General features: G+C 42.3%; 1 protein-coding gene across 1 annotated transcript in view; it reads left to right on the plus strand.

Annotated features, from left to right (window-relative positions):
* glg1a (golgi glycoprotein 1a) overlaps positions 1-16,769 on the plus strand; it is a 166,281-nt gene that overhangs the window by 113,622 nt on the left and 35,890 nt on the right. Inside the window, exons 11-16 of the mRNA XM_072279381.1 lie at positions 3,010-3,163; positions 8,478-8,615; positions 9,189-9,275; positions 13,211-13,273; positions 13,424-13,537; positions 15,669-15,757. Of these exons, the coding sequence (XP_072135482.1) occupies positions 3,010-3,163; positions 8,478-8,615; positions 9,189-9,275; positions 13,211-13,273; positions 13,424-13,537; positions 15,669-15,757 (645 nt within the window). The remainder of the gene's footprint in view (positions 1-3,009; positions 3,164-8,477; positions 8,616-9,188; positions 9,276-13,210; positions 13,274-13,423; positions 13,538-15,668; positions 15,758-16,769) is intronic.

Genomic DNA, 16,769 nt, shown 5'->3' on the forward strand with positions numbered 1-16,769 from the left:
CCTTTTCTGTAGTCAATACTGAAGCAAAGTATTCATTAAATGCCTCTGCTACCTCCTCCGGTCCCATATACACTTTCCACTGTCACACTTGCATGGTCCTGTTCTGTCACGTCTTATCCTCTTGTTCTTCACATACTTCTAGAATGCCTTGGGGTTTTCCTTAATCCTGCTTGCCAAGGGCTTCTCATAGCCCCTTCTGGGTCTCCTATTTCATTCTTAAGCTCCTTTCTGCTAGCCTTATAATTTTCTAGATCTCTATTATTACCTAGTTTTTTGACTCTTTCGTAAGCTTTTCTTTCTTCTTAACTAGATTTTCAACAGCCTTTGTACACCATGGTTCCTGTACCCTACCATCCTTTCTGTCTCATTGGAACGTACCTATGCAGAACACCACGCAAATATCCCCTGAACATTTGCCACATTTTTGCTGTATATTTCCCTAAGAACATCTGTTCCCAATTTATGGTTTCAAGCTCCTGCCTGATAGTTTCATATTTCTCCTTACTCCAATTAAACGCTTTCCTAACTTGTCTGTTTTCTATCCCTCTCCAATGCTATGGTAAAGGAGGTAGAATTGTAATCATTGTCTCCAAAGTGCTCTCCCACTGAGAGTCCTGACACCTGAACAGGTTAATTTCCCAGTACCAGTTCAAGTACAGCCTCTCCTCTTGTAGGCTTATCTACATATTACCTCAGGAAACCTTCCTAAACACACCTAACAAACTCCACCCCATCTAAACCCCTTGCTCCAAGGAGATGCCAGTCAATATGAGGGAAATTAAAATCTCTCACCAAGACAACCCTTTCCAGAATGTGGCTCCCGATCTGCTCCTCGATGTCCCTGTTATTATTGGGTAGTCTATAAAAAACATCCAGTAGAGTTATTGACCCATTCCTCTTCCTAACTTCCACCCACAGAGACTCAGGAGACAATCCCTCCATGACCTCCTCTTCTACAGCCATGACACTATCTCTGATCAGTAGTGCCACACCCCACCTCTTTTGCCTCCCTCCCTGTCCTTTCTGAAACATCTAAAGTAGCACTCTAAGTAGCCATTCCTGCCCCTGAGCCATCCAAGTCTTTGTAATGGCCACAATATCATAGCTCCAAGTACTGATACACACTCTAAGCTCATCTGCTTTGTTCATGATACTCCTTGCATTAAAATAGACACATCTCAAACCATCAGTCTGAGCGTATCCTTTCTCTATCACCCGCCTATCCTCCCTCTCACATGGTCTGTAAGCTTTCTTTATTTGTGAGGCAACCGCTCCTTGTTCCGTCTCTTCAGTTTGGTTCCTACCCCCAGCAATTCTAGTTTAAACTCTCCCCAATAGCCTTAGCAAACCTCGCTGCCAGGATATTGGTACCCCTCGAGTTCAAGTGCAACCCATCCCTTTTGTACAGGTCGCACCTGCCCCAAAAGAGGTCTAAATGATCCAGAAATCTGAATCCCTCCCCCCACTCCAATCCCTCAGCCATGCATTTATCCTCCATCTCACTCTGTTCCTATACTCACTGTCGCGTGGCACAGGCAGTAATCTCGAGATTACTACCTGTAGAAAAATAGGGGAGGAGTGTAGATGTAATCTAGATAATGCTGTCCACTAAAATGGACCCTAATTTCATTAATTAGCTTATGGGTATCAACTAATTTTGTATGCTGTTGTTCTGGAAATGCTAGAGACTTACAATTAGGGGTTGGCAACCTGAACTGATGGTATTGGGCTTGGTTAGGTGCTTGTTCTGCCAAAACACTAAGTGCTGGCGCCAGCTAGACTCTCAGCCAAGGAACAGAGGAATGGTAGAGTTTTGAGTGTGATGACAGGGAGAAAATGTTTCCTAGTATTGCCTGCGTGTTTGTCATGGTACTATGGTGAGATGGTGCTATTTACCCAATGGGACTTTACCTGTGCCTTAAGTGTCCTTTCTGGGTATGTATGCCAGATAGATTTAGTTTGGTCCGTGTGCAAGCATAATCTGCAGTTACCTGCAGGGCAAAGAAAAGTTTCATAAGGGCGCAGACAAGCATGTTTTGTATAAATACAACAATCATTTTCCAAATTGCTTGTGTTGTGTACCTGCTGCTGTGACAGTTGCACTTGCAGCTTCAGAAGTGATCTTTGTTTACACAGTAGTACCTTGTGAATTCAAAACTCTAAATTGTGCAAGGCTGTCCAACTCTGTCCAAGGCTGCCTGCTTAACAATTTGCATGAGGTATTAATTTTATACCAATCCAATCTCTAGTAGGGATGGGATGATGTTAAGGTGTAGCTCGTAAAGAATATAAATAATTCCTAATTCCAGTAATTTACATAAATCACTTTATGAGTCAATGTGAAATGTTTAAGTGATGTGGACAGTATGCCCACTGCTCTTGATACTTAACCTATCATGCTACAAAATGGCAATGAGAGAGAAAATAAGGTCAGAATTGGCAAAGCAGCCAAGCAAAACCTAAAAACAAATGGGCTGCACAAGAAAAGCTCTGGTGCACTCTGTGCTGAGTTCTTAAAGCATATAATATTTTGGCGGTGTAGTATATCTTTGCTAAATCATTAGTTATAAGACGTAATTGAGAGAAAAAAATCGCTACAATATGATGGTACAATGTAATGATGCACCAATCTTTTATGTTGTGGCCAATGTTCCTTTTCCACATGCCATCACAAAAATATAGATTGTTTCCATGTAATCTTCTGAGAATGGCTTACAAAATGGTAATAACTGTTGTGAAACATTTGAGGCAGGTGACCGCCTTAAAGCTGAAAATACAGGCAAAATCCAAGTTAAGACAAGGTGAAAATTTTAATACACTTGTTCTGCAACTGCGTTCCTTGACTTTCTCTGTACAGGGGTGGGGGGGTGTCTTTATATGATGTGGACTACATCATGTAAGCTGTCTGGTTATTAATCAGTTATTTCACTGTGTGGTTGGGAAAAGAAGAGTCCTTCAAGAAAATGCAATTATCTAGTCTTTGAATGATATCTTCTTGGTTTCCCTCAGGCTGGATCCTGTTCTTTATCGTAAATGCCAGGGTGATGCTTCAAGACTGTGCCACACTCAGGGTTGGAATCAAACCAGTGAGATGCTACCCCCTGGAGCAGTGTTTTCTTGTCTGTATCGCCATGCCTATCGTACAGAGGAACAAGGTCGCAGGGTGAGAATGGTGGCTTATTTATTTCCACAACACTAAACAGCATGTCATTGTCATATGTACCAAGATACTGTATTGCGTACTGTTCACCTTGATCAAATCGTTACACAGTGCACAGAGATAGAACAAAGTAAAACAATAACAGAATGCAGAATAAAGTATCTCAACCTCAAGCATGTGTACTGCCCCCTTGCTGAAGTCATTGACCAGCTCTTTAGTTTTGCTGATGTTGTTATGCTACTATCTTACTAAGCTCTACATTCTTCCTGTACTCTTGACTCATTGTTATTTGAGGTGCAGCCTACTATGATGGTATCATCTTCAGATTGCAGATGTAGTTAGAGCAGAGTTTGGTCATGCAGCCATGAGTATACAGAGAGTAAAATAAGGGGCTAAGATTGCAAACTTGTGTTTGAAATAATTATGACAGAGGTTGTTGCTGCATATCATTACTAACTGTAGTCTGTTGGTCAGGAAGTCCCTTGTGGTTCCAGTAGCAGACAGAGGCATTGACTCCTTGGTCAAAGGTGATGAGTTTGCTCGGAATTATAGTATTGAAAGCGGAGCTGCAGCAATAAACTGTAGACAAATGCAGCTGTTTTTACTATTCAGATACTCCAAAGATGAGTGTAGGGTCAGGGAGATGGCACCTGCTGGCGGCCCTTTTGGCTGTAGCTGTATTGCAGTGGATCAAGGTTACCTGGGAATCTGGAATTAATGGGTGCCATGACCAGCCTCTCAAAGCACTCCATGATGATTGATGTCAGAGCACTGGGTGATAGTCGTTAAAATGTTACCTTGTTTTTCCTGTGCACCAGAGTGATGGTGGTCTAAAGCAAGTGGGAGCCTCAGATTAAAGCAAGGAGAGGTTAAAAATCTCTGCAAACAGTTTTTACTGTTTTGGCAGGGACTTCACATAATTTCAATGTAGCATTCAGATTACTGGCATGCTAGAGGTATCAGAAATTGAATTTTTGAATTATAGAGTGCTGGTATGCTTGGAATGTGTCACACCTGAACCTGGTTTTTGGACTATCCAGAAGTAAATTCCTGTGCATAGAAGTCATACAAAAAAGAGTGCAGTGGTGCTAGAAAGTTTGTGAACCCTTTAGAATGTTCCCTATTTCTGCATAAATATCACCTAAAGTGATCAGATCTTCATGTAAGTCATAAAACTAGATAAAGAGAACCCAATTAAACAAATAACCCAAAAACATTGTACTTCATTTATTTATTGAGATATGATCCAATATTACATGTGTTTGTTGGAAAAAGTATGTGAACCTTTGCTTTCACTAACTGATATGACCCCCTCGTACAGCAATAACTCACCAAAACATTTCTGATAACTGTTGATCAATCCTGCACGTTGGCTTGGAGGAATTTTAGGCCATTCCTCCTTATAAAACTGCTTCGACTCCGGGATGTTAGTGGGCTTCCTTGCATGAACTGCTTGCTTCAGGGTCTCCCACACATTTCTATAGGATTCAGGTCAGGACTTTGACTCGGCCATCCCAAACGTGAAATTTCTTCCGCTTTAACCGTTCTTTGGTAGTCTGACTTGTGTATTTAGGGTCGTTGTCTTGTTGCATGACCCACTTTCTATTGAGCTTCCGTTCATGGATGGACACCCTGACATTTTTTCTGTAGAATTTGCTGGTAAAATTCAGAATTCATAGTTCCATCAATGATGGCAAGCTGTCCTGGTCCTGAGGCAGCAAAGCAGGCCCAAACCATGACACTGCCACCACCATGTTTCACAGATGGGATGAGGTTGTTTTGCTGGAATGCAGTGTTAGCTTTTTGCCAAAAATAACACTTCTTATTTAGGCCAATAAGTTCTGTTTTGGACTCATCCGTCCACAGAACATTCTTCCAATAGCCTTCTGGCTTATCCACATGGTGTTTAGTAAACTTTAGATGAGCAGCAATATTCTGCTTGGAGAGTAGTGGCTTTTTCCTTGCAATCCTGCCATGCACACTTGTTCAGTGTTTGCCTGAAGGTAGACTCATGAACACTGAAATCAGCCAATGCATGAGAGGCCTGTAACTCCTTAGATGTTACCCTGGGGTTCTTTGTGACCTCCTGGAATATTACGTGTCTTGTGCTTGGGGTGATTTTTGTTGGTCGACCATTCCTGGGGGTAGTAACAACGGTGTTGAATTTCCTCCATTTGTACACCATTTGTTTGACTGTGGATTGGTGGAGCCCAAACTCTTCAGAAATGGTTTTGCATCCTTTTCCAGCCTGGTCAGCATCAACAACTTTTTTTCTGAGGTCCTCAGAAATCTCCTTGATTTCCTTCCAAAACCCTGTGTGGTGAAGATCAGCCTTTGATAGTGAAGCCCCAGGTTTATCTTCTTTAAATAGGGCAGGGCCTCCCACACTCGCACCTGATTGTCATCCCATCGATTGAACCACCTGACTCTTAATTTCACCTTTAAATGAACTGATAATCCTTGAGGTTCACATACTACTTCCAAAAAATACATGTAATATTGGATCATTTTTCTCAATAAATAAATGAACAAGTACAATGTTTTTGTGTTATTTATTTAATTGGGGTTCTCTTTATCTAGTTTTAGGACCTGTGTGAAGATCTGATCACATTTTCGGTGAAATAGAGAAAATTCTAAAGGGTTCACAAGTTTTCTAGCACCACTGTATGATTATATAGAGTTAGGGATCATTTGTGTAACCAATGCATATGGATGTATGAATTGTACTTAAAGCACTACAGTTCAGCATTCAACACCATAATTCCCCCCAGCCTTGACAAGAAACTCAGAGACCTTGGCCTGCAATCTGCCTTGTGCAGCTGGATCCTGGACTCCCTGTTGGATTGCCAGCAGGAAGTAAGGATGGGCTGCCGCACCTCTGCCTTTCTGACCCTCAATACAGGAGCCCCCCAGGGCTGTGTCCTGAGACCCTCCTTTACTCCGTATACACCACAACTGCATTACCATGCACTGCTCCAATCTGCTGATCAAATTTGGAGAATACACTTTGGATAGGTATTTCCAACAATGATGAGACAGTCTACAGAGGAGAAGTCAGTGTCCTGATACAGTGGTACCAAGAAACCAACCTTCCCTCAATGTTGAAAAAATGAAGGAGTTGATCGTAGATTACAGGAGGAATGGAGACAGAGTAGCCCCTATTGACATCAATGGCACTCTAGTTGAGAGGGTGAGTAGTTTCAAGTTCCTCGGTATACACATCACAGAGGATTTCACCTGGACTGAACATACCGGCTATGTGGTGAAAAAGGCACAACAGTGCCTCTTTCACCTCAGATGGCTGAAGAAGTTCGGCATGAGCCCCCAAATCTTCAGGACTTTTTACAGGGGCAGCATCGAGAGCATCCTGTCTGGCTGTGTAATCGCCTGGGATGGGAATTGTACTACCCGCAATTGCACGGCACTGCAGAGAGTTTTACGGACAGCCCAGCACATCTGTGGATGTGAACTTTTCTCTATTCAGGACATTTACAGCAGCAGGTGTGTAAGAAGGGCCTGGAGGATCATAAGGGACTCTAGCCACCCCAACTACAAACTGTTTCAGCTGCTACCGTCCCCCTCCCTCTCTCATGAGGGAAAAAGAGGTGTTCCTGTTTCACAGCGATAGCGGAGACATAACAAACAACTCGCTGATATTAAAACTCTGTTGCATTGCTTTTTCCGAACTCTGTGCCCAGAGAATCGTCCCCAGTAAAGTGCAGATCTCTGGACGCACAACCTGTGGCAGCTAACCTGCTGCTCCCGATGTTCCATGTTCTCCCACGATGCTTCAGTCAGGGGCACCAGCCTAGAATCAGCACGTCTACAGAGCCACAAAAATCTGGAACCCTGAAGGTGTGCTAGTTTTCCAGGCCGTGTCCTTGGGATATCAAAATGCGGCTGGTCGTGAGGTCCTGAGAGCAGGTCCCATTTCCACAAAGAACCGTAGTCAGAGTGTAATTCCGGGTGGGGGTCTTCAAAAGAGCCTTGAAAGGGGAAAAAAAGGAGATATCAAAGATAGAAATAGAGCTGTTTCTGAAGATGCAAACAAAGGAGTTGTCATTTAGCACCATCATAACTTCGCTCTGCCCCTCTGACAAAACAATCATGTATACAATCCTAGTGTTTGGGCAATATCCCCCTACATTTCCCCTCTTTTTATTGCTTGAACATCGCAACAGAGACATAACATAAAGATTTTTACTCCCTTGGATGTGTGAAATAAATTAAATACAATATAAGCAGTTACCTAGATAATCAGGTCAACATTGATGGAAGAAAGTTGGATGTACTTTGAGCCAAAGTCTGACTCATCATCCAAGTAATATTGTTCACCCTCATTTTCCCAGGAGGAGCAGGAGAGAGAGGGAATTTTCACTTTGAGTTTTCATTGGAAGTGATGAAAAGCTATGGGCCTGAACATTATCATTTGGTTCAGTGGGTATAAACCAAGGGGAGTGGTTGTTTTTTGCTACTGCAAGTCCACAACCAGCGGAGTTGCACAGGACTAAATGCTTGGTATGACATGTTAATAATACGGACTTAAATGTAGAGAGTGTAATGAAGATATTTGCAAACAGGACAAAAATTGCCTGTGTAGTTAATAGTAAGGAGCAACACCCTTTATGTGGACTGGATGAAAGAGGGAGCAGATTGGTGTGTTTTTAAAAAGTGGAGAGAAGGGTTCGAGCAAGAACTAGCAGGTGATTGGTGGATCCAGGTGAGGGGGATATTGAAATATAATACTTAAGTAGACAGTTTTCATATTTCTTCAAACTTGAAGGCTATTCTAATCCCAGGGTTCAAATGCATGATCTGTATTAGTCCTTTTGTATATTTATCATGCTTCATATTTGAGAGGGTTGTTATTTGAGAAAGGCTAATATGCCCGGAAGACTTGAGTTGTTCTCTGCTGGCCGCTGCATGCACATTTGAGCAGAGGTGCATTGGAGATTTACCATTGAGGAAACTGATTTGAACAATCCTTGTTTTAATAATGACATTTACTTTTTAAATGATCAATTTCTGTTTCGTGTATTTGTTTCATATTGTACCTCGTCAAGCATTTTACTGATCACACTGTAATGGTTTACATTCTGGCAGTTAATGAGTTGTGACTAAAAGGATAGAAAATATAGGGGAAACTGAATGGTGATTTGAAGATATGCTGATGCAACAGTCATCAAAAGCTGTGAGGCAGCTTGGCTAAAGCTTTTTGGTTTGCAAAACCTGTATCTATGCTGTAAAGTATTTGAATTATGAACTATTGTTTGACAATGATGAAAGACAAACTGATCAGAAACATATTTTTTTTCAGTTATCCAGAGACTGTAGAGCAGAGATTCAACGGATTCTTCATCAACGTGCCTTGGATGTGAAGTTGGAGCCTGGATTACAGGAACGCTGTATAATAGACCTTGGCAAATGGTGTAGTGAGAAGACAGATCCTGGACAGGTAATGCCAGGCCGCTTTGCAGCACACCCTGAATCTAGCCCAAATGATTAGAAAGTGGAGAGACTAGGGCATGCTGTGTATTTGTTGGGGCTGTATACATCTGTGACAGTAGTCTGTTAACTGGACCCATTTTAGTAAGGGCATTTCGAGTTGCTGTTCTGTTCTATCTAATAAAAAGCAGCTGGACTGTGGCATACTTGACATTAATGCTGCTCTGCTTTATTTCACAGTTGCTTCATGTTTGCCTTGAAAGGTAGTGTGTCTTGGAGGTTCAATTGGTACCATAGTGAAACAGTTTAGGATTGGTTTCTTTGTAGGTTGTCCAAAGTAATTACTTAGATATAAGTAAATCAAATAGCACATAAAAAGTATGCATTTGGTGAGAATAGGCAAGCACTCATTTATACGGTTTAGAAAATAATTTTGTTAAGCACGTTAAATCAACTTTATTTTGAAGATGGTGTATGTGCAGCCTGCTTGTTGCTGCTTATTCTGAGATACAATGACAACCATTGTTTCTCTCAGATTGGTTGATCCCTAATGTTCATTGCTGGTTTGTGTTGCTGTCTCCAGGAGCTAGAATGTCTCCAGGACCACCTTGATGACTTGGCAGCAGATTGCAGGGAAATAGTGGGTAACTTGACAGAGCTGGAATCAGAGGTAAGCCCTGTAAATTAATAATATTAAGTGAGCCAACAGATATTCTAACGACTGTGCCATCCTCTGAGACTTTTCCAGTTTCCAGATTTATTGTCAGAACAGCATGTCAGAGGGATGCTGTGGTAATATCCTTTGTAAGCAGTTTCTTCTTTTATGTTACTGCGTAGGCTAATTAAAATGGCTTCTTTGTTATGTTATAATTAAAATGGCTTCTTTGTTATGTTAACTGCTGAGCAAGTCCTCACGCTAGCAGTTTGTTTGGATTACGTTATTGATAAGAGAGCAAACCAACCAATTGGAATAGATGTTATTCTTTCTAGTGCGTCTGTAAGTTATTGTGATGCGCGGGTTTTGGGGCAGAAGGCGCAAGAGAGACTAGCGTTGACGAGTTGGTGGTGGGATTCGGGGCTGTCCATACTGTTGGGAGAGAGAGGAAAGAGTGGTCTGATTCGGAGGTGGTGTCTGCAAATAAACGTTCCATCTATGGCAGGTTCCGCCTAGCGTTTGGGATACTGTCCACCCCAAGAGGGGCGGAGGTGGGCGAGACGTGGACCGAGCGGATCTCCCAGTTGTTAGATGAGTGGCAGTGCTCAGTTGAGGGAGAGCAGCAGGGATTGGTTGAAAGTTTGAGTAGGTGGGCTGTTGACAGTGTTAGGACTGTCAGGTTCAAATACACCATAGTGACAGCTGCCAGTTATCTGAAAGAGGGGGAAAAAAGTTTTCAGTGTGTCTCCTCTGGCTAGGAGGGCAGCTAAATTACTTGCAGTGCCGGGGGATCATTTCAGAGGATCAGCCCCTCCTTCAGTTGTTCAGCTGATCAGAGAGGTGTCAGTGGGGGAACAGCTTGGGGTCTCTGGGGGAGCACGTACCCAGCAATGTACCAAGGAACTTCTGAAAGGAAAAGACCCTATTCCTGAAGGCTTAGCGGGGCCACGCCCCACGGTGTCATTATGGATAGAGGGAAGCGATGCTAAAGCTATCCTCGACCCTGGGGTGCAGGTCAAGTTGTACAGTTTGTTTTACAACCGGTGTCTGAAGCATTTACCCTTGAAAACTGCAAGGGCACCGGAGATTTGGGGTACCTGTTCATGGGGGCATTGTCTGGGCACCCAGCGTGTTGAGTTGCTTCTGAGGATGTGTGTAGCAGCCTTGAGCCGGTACCGAATTTAAACAAGACCCAACTGTGGTACAGCCTGGGGGAAGTAGCTGAGGCTGTGGTGAGAGTTGGAGGAGTCCCAGAAGAAGCTGACGTCTTGACTGCAGGAGGCTGAAGGGGTAGCCCCAGCTAAATGCTTCAGTTTGGAGAAACTCAAACAGCAGCTACCGATCGGGGGAATGAGGAAGAATACGGATTCGAAGGATGATGTGCTGGATATGTGATACATACTGCCTTTCGCTAACTTCCCCGTGATTGAGGAAGACACCTGTGGCCCTTCTCCCACTGAGTCAGGTGTAGTGGGGAGGGCTAGCTGTGGGCAGTCTGGGTTACAGCAGGACCAGGAAGGAAAAGAAGCAGGCCCCCGATCACGGGACAGGGGGCTCCGAGTTGTAGTGGAGGCATAGTGAGAGAGGAGTTAGCAAACAGACCTGAGGTGTTTCCCATAGGGTCCGAGCCTTACGGGTTTGGGTGAGGGAGTACGGAGGTCTTGGAGGATTAGGAAACTCCCAGATAGTTTGGCCTATGTAGTGCCTGTGAGACCAGGCGTAAGGTCCACTGTTTGGGGAGCAATGTCACTGTGTGTACCTGGATTGGGTTTTTGTGTCTGCAGCACTGGTTGGTGAGTTATTTAGGAGTCATGAGGACATGACTTTATTTGGTGGGGGGAGAATGTAAGGGGTTTCTTCTTTTGTGTTACTGCGTAGGCTAATTAAAATGGCTTCTTTGTTATGGCAAGCCTCAGGGTCGCTCAGCTCGCTGTCGTCGAGGGAAACAGCCCTCGGCCCCGCCAGACTGGGTAATTAGTTTGTGTGGATGCTGTGCGATGTAACCCACCCCGCCAAATAACAGACAATACACCAGATATGATTAAATGAATTACAGTTTATAGATATTACTGGAACTATATAATTAATAGAGATAAAATATAAAAGGAAGATAAAAGGCGCCACACTTATTAAAGTTCAATCTCTTCGTGCACAATCAATTGGAGCTTGGGACCTTCCTCCTTCACCCTGCGATGCCCTCAGTCCACCTCGACCTGCCGCCTGGGACCAACAATGGTGGTTGACCAGATGCTCCACATGAGTCCATCTCCGTCTCATCTCCTCTCCTCTCCTCGCCGAATACACTGGACCTCAGACTCCTGCTCGGGGTCTGACCCCGTTAGCCGACTGTCAGCACCTGGTCCATCCTCTTTCTCTCTCGCGCCTTCTGCCCCAAAACCCGCACATCGCAATAACTTACACACGCACTAGAAAGAATAACATCTATCCCAATTGGTTCATTTGCTCTCTTATCAATTACAAATCCAAACAAACTGCTAGCGGGAGGCCTTTCTCAGCAGTTAACGTAACAAAGAAGCCATTTTAATTATAACATAACAAAGAAACCATTTTAATGAGCCTACGCAGTAACATAAAAAAAGAAGCCCCTTACATTTGCAATAGTTATTTATCTAATATCTCAATGATGGCTGCTAATTTTCTGAAATCTCCTGCCTTACCTGTCCTCTCCCTAGTTCACGCTTATTTGGAAACATACTTTGGGGATGCCTTAAACTGTTTCTGTCTCCTATGGGATCAAGAGATACACTGGAAAGTTAAATGACTTTCTCCTGTGTCATTTTGCAACCCCATCAATGGCCTCAAGCCCATTACCACTCCAGACTCTGTTGTTTCCTCATCATATTAGCCATCACATTATGTACAACTCATCTATAAAGGTGACACTTTCATATGAGTTGATTCTTATTGGTTTTTCACTGTTTTAATTACTTCATTTGATATGACTTCGTACTTTGTGTTTAAGGTCTAACATATTAAACACAGATGAAGCGAATTTTGTTCAGAGTTCTTCATGATTGATCAAAGGGAATAATGTAGACACTACAATGTGTAGTTAGTCCTTCTAAGTTATTCTATTGCTATTTTTGCATTATAATGTGGTAAAATGCGGTTCTGAAGTCCGAGAAACTGGAATGTTATCTGTGTGATACAATGGTGAAAATAGATGCTGCTGACATGGTTTCTCTTTAGGAATTAGTGTAGAAATCACCTGACATGTATCATGAAGAAAGAGGACTTTAAAAATGTATCAACTTGCAAACCAGCATTCAAAACTGTGGTAAATTAGTTTTAGGTGCATAGTTGTTTGTGATTCCCAAATGTATAAAGAATGAAGTGAATGGACTGCTTAATCGTTGAATTTGCTTCTTAAAATGAATGTATGCTTGGATTAACTCTTGTATTATAGGGAGAGTTGGTAAACAAACTATCCCCCCACTTAAATGTGTAAAACATATATGCTCTGAAGAATTTTATATATTTGTTCCATGTTGTGAATGCTGCTGGAGTGGATAAATTGAGATGGGCTTTTGAGATGCAGAAAAAAAGATTTATTCTTGGCAATAAAGTTCAAATTATTAATGTGCTATGCAATTGAACAAATATCGCATTGATATTATACTAAATTGCATAATATCACTAAATCATTCCAATAATGTTTCCATGGTCTCCACTCCATGCAACTTAATTTGCTTGATTGTCTTTGTTAATTGACTTCCTCAACAGCATGTTTAAAGGAGGTACTGCATTAACCAATCTGTTACAGGTAGTGCAGAAGTTCACTTAAATGTGCTTGACTTTTATTTTTGGTGTCCTATGGTTCTTCTCACTTGGAAGTTACAAGCTGACTTTCAGCATATTAGAATCTGAATTGATTCCATTCTAGTTCAGTGAAAAGAGAAATAACATTTCTGATCATTATTGCCTTTCAGGATATTCAGATTGAAGCCCTGCTGATGAGAGCCTGTGATCCTGTCATTCAGATATATTGTCATGTGAGTAACTGAGCATTTCGTTTTAGCTGTCGTAATCCAAAATGAAACTAATCTGCACAGGCTTTATAAGTCTTTTGGCATTGTTACAATCAACTAATTTCTCCCACACTCATTTTAAGCAGTGGTCTCATTGTGTTTCTCCTCCTGCAGGAGTTTGCAGACAATCAGATTGATAGTGGTGACCTGATGGAGTGCCTAGTTCAAAATAAACACCAGAAGGAGATGAATGAAAAGTGTGCTGTTGGAGTCACGCATTTCCAATTGGTAAGATAAACCATTTTCATCAATCTGATTAGAGCAAGAATGGGTTGCAGTCCATAAAGGCTTCTAAGATATATTGCTTGGCAAGTTATCGGTTTACCTGTAGATTACATAGAAACATAGAAAATAGGTGCAGGAGTAGGCCATTCGGCCCTTCGAGCCTGCACCGTCATTTATTATGATCATGGCTGATCATCCAACTCAGAACCCCGCCCCAGCCTTCCCTCCATACCCCCTGATCCCCGTAGCCACAAGGGCCATATCTAACTCCCTCTTAAATATAGCCAATGAACTGACCTCAACTGTTTCCTGTGGCAGAGAGTTCCACAGATTCACCACTCTCTGTGTGAAGAAGTTTTCCTCAAACTGTGACCCCTCGTTCTGGACTTCCCCAACATCGGGAACAATCTTCCTGCATCTAGCCTGTCCAATCCCTTTAGGATTTTATACGTTTCAATCAGATCCCCCCTCAATCTTCTAAATTCCAACGAGTACAAGCCCAGTTCATCCAGTCTTTCTTCATATGAAAGTCCTGCCATCCCAGGAATCAATCTGGTGAACCTTCTTTGTACTCCCTCTATGGCAAGGATGTCTTTCCTCAGATTAGGGGACCAAAACTGCACACAATACTCCAGGTGTGGTCTCACCAAGGCCTTGTACAACTGCAGTAGTACCTTCCTGCTCCTGTACTCAAATCCTCTCGCTATAAATGCCAGCATACCATTCGCCTTTTTCACTGCCTGCTGTACCTGTATGCCCACTTTCAATGACTGGTGTATAATGACACCCAGGTCTCGTTGCACCTCCCCTTTTCCTAATCGGCCACCATTCAGATAATAATCTGTTTTCCTATTTTTGCCACCAAAGTGGATAACTTCACATTTATCCACATTAATTTGCATCTGCCATGAATTTGCCCACTCACCCAACCTATCCAAGGCACTCTGCATCCTCTTAGCATCCTCCTCACAGCTAACACTGCCACCCAGCTTTGTGTCATCCGCAAACTTGGAGGTGCTGCATTTAATTCCCTCATCCAAGTCATTAATATATATTGTAAACAACTGGGGTCCCAGCACTGAGCCTTGCGGTACCCCACTAGTCACCGCCTGCCATTCTGAAACGGTCCCGTTTATTCCCACTCTTTGCTTCCTGTCTGCTAACCAATTCTCCATCCACATCAATACCTTACCTTACGTAAGTTTCAAATACTCAACCACCTGTTTGGTTAATAAAAAATAAAGCCTGAAAAGAATTTTCAGTTCCTTTTAGCAAGAATTCTATAGAAATTGATGGCTCACTTCCACTGATCCACATACAACCATTTGGTGAATATAAATTTGGCTTGTAACATAATACTAACTGCCCACTCAATTCTAAGAAGGCATTAGTCCCTAGAAGAGCTGCTACTGTGAGAAAATTTTTGGTGATATGAACAATCTACACACTGATATACGTTGGGAAATTTGTTTTGCGACAGCATTAGAGTGCAATGCATAAAATATGCTATAAGTTACAGTAAGAAATGTAAAAAAAATTAAATAAAATAAGTAGTGCAAAAAGAGAGCAAATATAATGAGGTCGTGTTCACGGGTTCATTGTCCGTTCAGAGTCTGACAGCAGAGGAGAAGGGCCCATCATAGAGCTTCCTGAGTTTACAACCCTCGGCAGCTTTTTATGATCTTGTGCAGCCAGATGGTGTTACAGTCAGTTAGAATACTCTCCACTGTACACATTGAGAAATTTGCTTGCGTCTTTGTTGACATTTAAATCTCAAGTGCCTAATGAAACATAGCTGCTGGAATGCTGCCTTTGTAGTTGTATCTATCTGTTGGGTCCGGGAACTTGAAACTGCCTTTGGAGTAGGCTGTCCTGGACAGTGTCAAAACAAAGACCTCCACAAAAATGGAATTGTTGGGCAAGTAGTAATGAGAGAGACTTACTTAAATTCAAAAAGTCTCGTTTGCCCTGTAGTTTTTTGCCATCAGTGGGAAGTGGCCTAGTAGGAGCTTTGAAGTTGGTCATTGTCATGTGAAGAAAGCTCTTTTCATTGATGTTTATCATAACTCAGATGGTAATGTTTCATTCTTTTCTTGATCAAGTAACTGACATTATTTGTTCTAATTGTTAACAGATTCAAATGAAAGATTTCCGTTTTTCATACAAGTTTAAGATGGCGTGTAAAGAAGATGTGTTGAAGTTATGCCCAAACATTAAGAAGAAGTAAGTTCACGCAGTCTAAATATATTTCCCTTTTGTATTCATTTCTGACTCCATTAACCCCTGATTTCAGATTGCAGATGCTGCAAATCTGAAACAAAAACAAAATGCTGAAGCAGTTTGTCAGAACTGAAAAGAGACTTGTACAGCTGCAGGACTGGCTGTTAAAGGGGGTATGACTCAGAATGACCAAGGGATAAGCTGCAAACAGATAAGTCAATAAGTAAAGGTGAGCAATTATTAGAGTGTGAGAACATGGACACAACATCATAGAAAAGTATGGGAATTATATACCAGGATACTCAGATTTCATTCTTTTGGAGACATCCCCCTTTCCCACCATCGCTGTAGTGTTACAAGCTTCTTTTGTCCCCTTTTCAATTCTGACAAAGGTTCTCTGACCCAAAGCGGTAACTCTTTATTTCTCTTTCCATAGCTATGGCCTGACCCAAATATTTCCAGCATTTTCCGTTTTAGTTTCTTTCTCATTCTAGCATCTTTGCCACAGGGAGCTGTGAAGGCCAAGTCTTCATGTATATTTAAGGCAGAGGTTAATAGATTCTTGATTGGTCAAGGCATGAAGAGATACGGGGAGAAGGCAAGAGACTGGGGCTGAAAGGAAAATTGGATCAGCCATGATGAAATGGCGGAGCAGACTCAATGGGCCAAATGGTCTGATTCTGCCTCTGTCTTATTCTTATGGTCTAATGACCAGGTAACTTGAAGTAGTTTTTCCCAGTTGATGTCCAGATCGTGTTGAGTTTACTGGTATCAACAGATTTGTTAACAAGTGTAAATAATTTGTCATGGTGGCTTGCTTGAAGTACATTCCCATGGTGCGAGCACTGTTGGTTAGTGTGACACACAACGTGCTGGAGGAACTCAGTACGTCAGGCAGCAACTACAGAAATGAATAAATGGTCAGCGTTTCGGGCCAAGACCGAAAGGTGTCTGTTGCTCTAGATTTCCAGCACGTGCTGAATCTCGTGTTTTTGCTTCGTATGACATTGCCATT

The sequence above is a fragment of the Mobula birostris genome, chromosome 15 (genome assembly GCF_030028105.1).
Source record: "Mobula birostris isolate sMobBir1 chromosome 15, sMobBir1.hap1, whole genome shotgun sequence".
Classification (NCBI taxonomy): domain Eukaryota; kingdom Metazoa; phylum Chordata; class Chondrichthyes; order Myliobatiformes; family Myliobatidae; genus Mobula; species Mobula birostris.